This window comes from Typha latifolia, chromosome 11, assembly GCF_019914945.1.
Source record: "Typha latifolia isolate L0001 chromosome 11, TyphaL0001v2, whole genome shotgun sequence".
In the NCBI taxonomy this organism is placed as follows: Eukaryota; Viridiplantae; Streptophyta; class Magnoliopsida; order Poales; family Typhaceae; genus Typha; species Typha latifolia.
In genome coordinates, this window is record NC_133096.1 from 6241080 (window position 1) to 6249791 (window position 8712).

Consider the following 8712-nt stretch of genomic DNA (forward strand, 5'->3'; position numbering starts at 1 on the left):
TTTATATCTCTCATTTGTGTCTCTTTTAATTATTGACGGCAGACAGGACTGCAAAGAAGTACATCAATTCCTATAACTTCACTAAAAGTTGGGGATGAACTGCAAAGAAGTACATCAATTCCTATAACTTCACTAAAAGTTGGGGATGAACTCTTGCTGTGGAATAGAAATCAAAGAGTTGATTCTTGAGAAGTAATTACTAGTGGCATATTTCTTCATTTCTTTCTCGAATGGATGTATGTTTTTTAGGAAAATGTGAACATATGTCCACCACCTTTTACAGGACATGTATTACTTGAGATAATTATATTTAGATCTCATAAATAATTGACCATTTTCACATAGATCTTCTCATTTTATTTTTCATGTATACAAAAATCAAAGAGGTCCGTCCACATAGGCCATTTCCACATTTCCGTGCACAAATAAAAAAGTCATGTACACGAAAAAGAAAAATTAAGGGGATGCAAGTAAAACTTAGCAATATTCAGGAGATCTTAGTGTAATTATCCCTTATCTCCCACTATAATTGTATTCTATGTCAATATGAAGACAGTTTTGCCTCATTAGTCAACAACTGATTTAAGTTCCCAATTGAAAATTCATAGAATTGTCTTTCACAGAGAGATTTTTTATATAATTCCTTGATGCAAATATTATGTCCATGGTTCTTTACCATTAAGAGGAAAGTTATTACTGTGCCACTTCTCCAGCCAGGTTGCAAGCAATCCTAATTCAAATGATTCTTGTGTAAATTTGAATTCTTGTATAACAAGCAGATCTCTGGATATGAATCCTTCTACAATATACCCCAGAATTTCTTGCTGTGAGCGTGTTGCTGAAAAAAAGATCTAAATTGCCTTTTCCTCAAACATGGAGTCTTGACCACTTAGTTTCATCAAAAGGCCTATATTATGTATATTAAAGGTTCGCGAATTTGCCAACAACAATAAATATACATAGCTACGAGAATAAAGGTAATGAACAACTGAAGGGGGGGCAATCCAAGCAAAGAAGAATATCAAGGTGAAGTCTAACTAAAGCTCATAAATATTCCACACCTTCCATGTTCATATCACCAGTTCACCACCATCAAATTATGCCATGAGAAGCTGTACAAAACAAAGTTGAAAATGAGGTCTATTACATAAGAAGTTTATGAAGTCCCAATCTAATCCTCAGCAGCTATCAGATGCCAAACTCATTCAAGGAGACAAATTCTACTAATCTCGGCTGAGTGTAACAGCAGCAGAACACTAATGAGCAGACTGACTAGGTGCTGCCTTTTTGAAGTCAATTTTGTCAACCTTCACCTCTCCATCGATGAGCTCGTAAACATAAACAACTACACGAAGGCCATCTATGTCCATAAGAACAAAGCTTGGGTTAACATCATATGTAATGCTGCTGTATGCACCAGTTGCCGAGCCAGGGTTGATCATGACACCACCCTCATGCTTGTATGCCTTGAATTGATGGGTGTGCCCTGTCACAAGGATGTCCACATCCAACTGCCTCTGAAGCATGGCTAATGAATCCAAGTCTCCCCATGGGACAATCTGCAAGTTTCAAGGAAAGAAACAGTAGATACAAGATAAGCTGTGCACAGAGTAGCAGAAAAGAAAAGAAAAAGTTAGGAAAGGAGTATCTAATACCCACATAAGATACAAGAAAAAAAGAGCAGAAAAGAAAAATTATTAACTCTGTGAGAAACTAAAAAAATAATTCCACAAAGAAACCTTTGTTCCTTATTGTCAGTTAACTAATGCCCAAGACAGAGAAGTTTCTTAATTCAACTTGCCATCTCTCTCTTTTATAAATATTCCTCTGTAAAGAGGGATTGCTGGGGGAGTTGCTCACAGTTGCATAAGTTAACTGCATCCAAGAAGGTAAATATTCTCTATGCTGATTGACCTAATATCTTCTATGGCAAGAGGTTCTCTGGTGTATGATTCTGCTTTAATAAAGAACTTGCACCAATCTACAGAGGGTGATATCAGGTTAAAGCCAATTGTAAAAACTATTAAGTATCCCAAATTTTGAGTTATGCTCTAGCAGACCCCATATTATGATATTGCAATGATGTACTGCGTGCAACATCAGACAGAAACTCACACAAATTTTGGCAAATTCAAAAAGTAAGTAGAGGAACAGAATTCTATAATTCAGAGTCCATGATATATAGCTGCGAACAGTTACATTCAGTGAGGCAGGGAAAAGTACCTGGTGACCATGGCAAAGTCCAAGCTTGAATTGACCAATAGTGAGAGTCTTGGTCTCTGGATAACGTGCATCCTCATCATATTGACCTCGAGTAATATGCAGATCAGGGCAAAGGCTTTTCAAGTAGTCATGAACTTCCTGCGTAAACAATGCATATCAAAGTCACAACAAAGTTTTGACATGAACATGCAACTATATAAGACTCCAAGGATCTGAACTAATAAAAAATAGTCAAACAACATGAAGTACTGCAAACAGAAAATTACATAACCATCTTCTTACCCAAAGCAGTTATGACACTACCTACCTGCCAAACACAGCATAACCTACCAAACTAACAAAATTGACCTAATCCAAAAAGAAGGCTAATGCCAAATGATACCATTATGGTGCTCCAAGACCTTGACACCATCATAAATGTCTTGTGAGGCATAAGAACACTATAACACTAGAATGTTAGGTAATACTAGAATTCTTACATTCCGTGAAGTTTAAGTACCTGCAAGTCTGCAACACATTTTGTATTGCCAGTTAACTCATTGTTAGAATAACCTCAATCTCATTTACTCTTAGAACTTCAAAATCTAAAAGTCTACTATGATTCCAACAGCAAACCTTGGAATGATAATTTCCGGATGTTGTCAGTATACAGGCTCATTGAACAGGGGAAGTAACACTGACCTTCTGCTTGTGTAGAATGAAAGTATGAAAGCTATGCAAATGCTAGAAGAAAAACTTGTTGTACGTAATATGTGATTCATGACCACACTTCTAAAATGTTGTCCATACACCTCATTGGCAGCTGTTAATGTATTTGCCATCCCCAGGCCACCCTGCATAGGATCCACTATGATTTTTCCAATTTCTTGGAGCCATAGTATATTGTTTTTCTTTAAGCTACAACTGTTGTTTGACATACAAAACACCTTACTACATGTAAAGAAGTGTCTATCTTCTCTGCAAGATTTTTTTTCTCCTTTGACTTCTGACTTGTTTGCATATACTTATCAATTTTAATTTTTAAGTACTATTCAGATCAAACGCATAGGCATCCTCATATGCTTCCACATACCACATGTGTGGTATGCAACCCCTTGGACGCTTGCAAACCTGACTGCCTTATAGAATGTTGTTGTTCATAAGTATAACTTTGATGTAAAGATAATTTCTCCACTATAGAGGCCCAACGGAGCATGATAAAATGCAAGAATCAAGTTCATTCTAGAATGAAGGCTATTTGGCAGCAAGATCAGAATTCCAGGAAAGCCCTTTTTTTATTAAACAACCTAAAGAATCATGAATTCTAGCTTGAGTTTGACCATTTTGCCAGATTAATCCACCATAAAACCTATTTTATATTTTCAACTGAAGAAAGATCCACACAAAAAGTAGAATTTATACTTCAAAATACAAAACTTTGGACTGATTAATCAATGCAGCAGGCTAAAATTACTTATAATTAGTTAACTTGATCTGAATCCAGTAATCCCAGAACATCCAAACTAAGGGATTAGCCACCAAGTAATGATTCAACGGCAATCTAAAGAGAAGAAGTTTAGAAAATAATAAATAATAAATAATAATAATAATCACCTTAATACATAAGTTCCCAGTGCATATGATGTGCTGAATTTTCCCAGGGACAAGCATAGACTTAAATTTTTCAGGCAGATTAGGTGCCCGGTGTGGGATGTGGAGGTCTCCGATGGCTAGAACTAGCACCATTCTTCTCAAATATTGCAAATCAGCTCAAAAAATCTTAATTTCCCAACATCTGAATAGTGCAAATAAAACACATAAGACATTTATTAAATCTCCGTAATCAAATCACATTGACGTGATAAAAAGGAAACAAAAGAAGAAAAAAAGATGCATCTTATGTCCTGTTGCATCAAACTCATTGAATCACATGAAATCTATGAAACAACAATCGTAGAGAGAAAATCCCACTTCATGGTCAACACGACATCAAAAATCAATATGAAAAAAAAAATTCTGCAAGAGTCATGCATATACATACAGTTTGTTCCTTCCTCTTACTTTTTGAGATAATGGAACACTAATTAATTATAAACAGAAAACCAAGAAAAAAGGAAAAAAGAAGAAGATAACTTTACCTCCACCAACATGTTTCCTATATAACAGAAGAAGAAAATTATAACAACTAGCTGATAAGGCTAAAGGGAAAACTAAACTGTGTCACCTTTAATCCGTGAATAAACATTGAGATCACTGAAAAGTTTTCAATGGCAGAACAATAACAGAGCTCAAAGTTTCAAAGCTAATCTACTAAATTATTTCTATCTTGGTAACCTGTACACATAATTATAATAATTATCAGTATGTCACTATACTGACCAACTAGTAACAGTTTAAATAAATGGTTGAAATTATATTTGGCACCTGCACAGTATATTTACAAAATTACAAATAACTTGAGGAAAAAAAAAACCTTGTGCAATTTAACAACTTGGTGATACTATTCCTAATAACGTGCAAGCAATAACAGACACTAAAACCAAACATGTCAATGTAATATAGAAGACAGGGATTTAACATTATCATATAGAGGAAACATGAAAAAGCTACTGTGCAATTTTTCTTCAACTGAATAAGAAGAATGGTGGTGTAAAAACAAAATAGAATGAGGAAGACTCTTGTGCATTCCATATAGAAAAGAAAAGAAAATATGATTAAGATGATATTTGCTTTGGTTGACATGGTAGCTGCATCCTGCTTCTTCTAAATATCTTGTTTCCTTCTAAATTATAAATTTGTTCATGACCGGAGGGGCCCGATCATATGAAAAGATATGGCCTACAAAATTGTGAAGTGAAAAGTGTGACTTCCATATTTATCTTAATCTCCCCCATCCTGGCTTAAGATCAGTTGCTGTAATTGACCCTAATGACCAATCATTTATTGTAACTGACCAAACAATTTCCTCTAGAACATGGAAGAGGGTCAGAAGTTTTTGCTAATATTGAGGATTTCTTCGTTCTAAAAAACTTGAAGTCTCCTATTACAGATCTATAGAATTACTAATACGAAAGCTGCAAGGAAAGTGGGCTTTTTCTGGAAATAACTATGGAGATCACTGAAAAAATTTCAATAGTGGAACGAAAACAGAGCTCAATCTATACAAATACCATTAATTTCAATGCTAGAAGTACCTGGGTAACAAACTGACAATCCTAAAAGAAGAAGCCTCCGTATCGGCGTATCTATCGCAATCACGATTCCAAGAACCAAACGTTCGTCCACAGGAATAAGCCTCCGTGGAAGGGGAGGAACTCGCCGTCGGAGGAGGAGAAGAGGTGGTGGTAGTGGGCGACGGCGAAAGGAGGGGGAGGGGGAGGAGAGGAGGACGATGGAGTGGTGGCCTGGTGGGCGATGTGGGTGGGGTAGGGGGGGGGAGGTGGTAGCGGTTAGGATTAGTGGGTCGGGTCCAGTTGGATCGGGTACTTGGTTCGGGTTGTCTTGGTAAGTAGAATCAATAATTTTTCTGCGAGTAAATCGATATCCGTGTTTGGATCCGATCAATTAGTCGGATCCGGAAATTTTCTCAACACTCTTATCGGTATTCGTGTTCCGATCCAAATCCGAGGCCGAGCAAATCTGTACCGAATCCGGATATGGAATCGGGTGGGGTGGGGTCGGGTCGGGTCGGATTTAATCTGAATCTGACCCGTTTTCACCCCTAATTTTACCTAATAGAAGTTACAATGGAAGATAATAGACTAAAAATTCATTAATTCACGACCACTTAGACAAATAGTTTTTGAGTTTTTTACGTAATAGAAAATTCTTAAAATATTATAATTGTCATACATATTTTGAAATATCATAATTGCTACTAAAATCTATAACCCTATAAAACTCATATTAACTAAATGACTAAAATGCTATTTTCTTTGTTAAATTTTAGAGTATAAAATATTCAAATAATTTTTGTCTTGCATTAAAAATATATTTTTCTTAGTACTATGATACTGTGATCACAGTGTAAAACATTGGATGGATTTATACTATTGTTAAATAATAAATAAAAGTGGTGAAGGGGAACAATCTAGCAATATCAAATACAAATTAGCTTCGAGAAGAGCTAGTCAATGAGGAGGATTGTGCTGGAGTGGATCTAGATGTGTTGTAGAGTAGTAGGGAAGAGTAGAAATACGACCTCTATGGTAAATTCTTAGGAAGATCAGTTCCTATTGAGAACCTGAGGACTATGCTTATCAAAATATAGTCAATTTTCGGGCCGTTCTTGGCTTCTGATATGCAAGCGAGGTTTTACTTCTCTCAGCTATCATCGGAAGATGACAAGGTACCAGTGCTTACCGAGGGACCCTGGACCATTAGGGGACAAGTCCTAAACCTCATGCCATGGATACCTTTTAGACCTCGGAGGAAATCATCAGATTTGCACCGGTATGAGTTATAACGTGGATCTACCACCAGAAGATTGGATTTTGGAGGTGTCGGCAAAGTAGGGGCTTGGCTTGGTAAACCTCTTCGTGTTGATGACACCACCATTTCCAGAGCAAGAAGTTGATATACTGGGATCTATGTGGATCTCGATCTAAGTCACTAAAGCAAGGTATTCAGATGGGGATTGGTGATAACAAATTGTAAATGAAGACTTTTGTATGAAGATCTCCCTAGTTTTTATTTTGCTTGTGGTAGGATTAGGCATCTTGTTACAAGCTGCCTAGACCTGCCCAACTATCTCCATTGTTTTGCTAGTGGTAGGAACAGGCATCTAGATCGGCGTCGGGGATGACTGGTCTGGGTGCGAGCGCCTCCACGGTGGCTAAGGGGCACTTGACGGATGATGCTTCTCGTGATAATTTCGTCGATGATCTTTTTATGTCCCCCATGGTTGCAACGTTGCGCGTGAGCCTTGATCAGGCAGCAAGGGATGCTGCCACTCCATCAATAGTTCATCCGTGGGGCTAGACATGATAACTGGGCGGGCCGGGCCGGGTTCGGGCCGGGCCGGGTTCGGGCCAAGCGGGCTCAAGTCTTTGTTCACGGCCCGACCCATTAATCACTCGGGCCGAGCCGGGTTCGGGCCGGGCTTTTCGGGCCAAGCGGGCTTAAGTCTTTGTTCACGGCCCGAGCCGGGTTCGGGCCAGGCTAGAATAGTCTAGCCCGTTACCGCCCGTTGGCTCGTGAGAGATCGGGCCGGGCCAGCCCAACCCACCAATCACTCGACCCAACCCATATTTCAGCTATTTTTAGAATTTTTTTTAAATATTTATATTCCTCTATTTAAAAAAAATTAAAATTTTTTAAAAGTCTGCTTAAAATAATGCAAAATGGTATAATACTAAAATATTTTTTTACTGTAGCAATGGTAAATTACTGTAGCAAACGGGCAAAGCAACGTAGCGACGGGCGGGCTTAGTTGCGGGCTAAACGGGCGGGCTTTCGGGCCGGGTCGGGCGGGCAAAGGGCTGGCCCGTGTCGCCCATGGGTAGTTCGGGCTCGGGCCGGGCCGGGCCTAAACCGGGTCCGGGCCGGGCTTAGCCCGGTCCAAACCGGGCCGGGTCGGGCCGAGCATGGGCGGACTGGGCCATTTGATCATGTCTACGTGGGGCGTTGTGGTGGGCTGGTGGGCCAGGTAGATATGAGCGTGGCAATGGAGATGGTTCTGGTCGAGCCGGCACTAAGCACATGCTTGGGTCTGCATCTGGTCCATGCCAACTCGAGCCGAAGGTGTCTTCGGATAAAACCAAATGTGTGAATGGTGAGAATGGGTCTACTTAGCTAGCAAGGAAGCATGATGGTATTCAACTGATTGATGTGATGGCTGGGTCTACTAAGCTAGACAGGGGTAGCTTGGGGTCAAAATTCCTGCACTATTGATGATAAGATGGAGGTGGAAAGACATATCAACCCATTGGCTAGAGAGGATAGTGGAGCTGTTATTTAAAAGTTTATGCGTAAGAAGGTTAAGAAGAAGACTCCCAAGCCTTATCTTAAGCTGAAAATGAGTTCGAGGGATAGTATGATGGTGGAGCTGGTCAACCAAGTCAGTGATCAATGATGATAGTTTCCTAGAATTATAGAGGCATGAACAAAAAAAGACACTATAAATCGATGCAAAGAGATAACTTCTTCATTTAATCCTAAGTTATATATGTTACTTGAAACTAGGATCTACACTATTAATGCCTTAAAATATACTCACAAATTGGGCTTACAATGGCATGCAGAGGCAATTGCGAGTAGGAGTCGCTCAGGGGTATTGTGCTGTGTTAGAGGGAGGGGGAGCTCCGTGTTACGCCATTCCATTCCTAGTTTTAGGCTTTGCATAATACAATCACAATGGATGATATGAATCCTTATATTATCTCTTCGGTTTATGCTAGCACTAATGTTATAATTATGATACGAATTGACTTGACCCGATTCGAATCAGTTTTTGGGTCGAAATTTATATAGAAATTTCAAGAGAGTTTTTGATAGATTTGGTTATTGGAT

General features: G+C 38.9%; 1 protein-coding gene across 1 annotated transcript; it reads right to left on the reverse strand.

The window, feature by feature from the left end:
* Positions 1–1027: 1027 nt before the first annotated feature.
* On the reverse strand, positions 1028–5624 carry LOC140798208 (vacuolar protein sorting-associated protein 29-like). The gene is made up of 4 exons (XM_073151978.1): positions 5397–5624; positions 3817–3997; positions 2224–2361; positions 1028–1559 (listed from the first exon to the last, which is right to left on the reverse strand). Exons 2-4 carry the CDS (start codon positions 3946–3948, stop codon positions 1257–1259), a joined length of 573 nt encoding a protein of 190 aa, XP_073008079.1. The 5' UTR covers positions 3949–3997; positions 5397–5624; the 3' UTR covers positions 1028–1256.
* Between the last annotated feature and the right edge of the window lie 3088 nt (positions 5625–8712).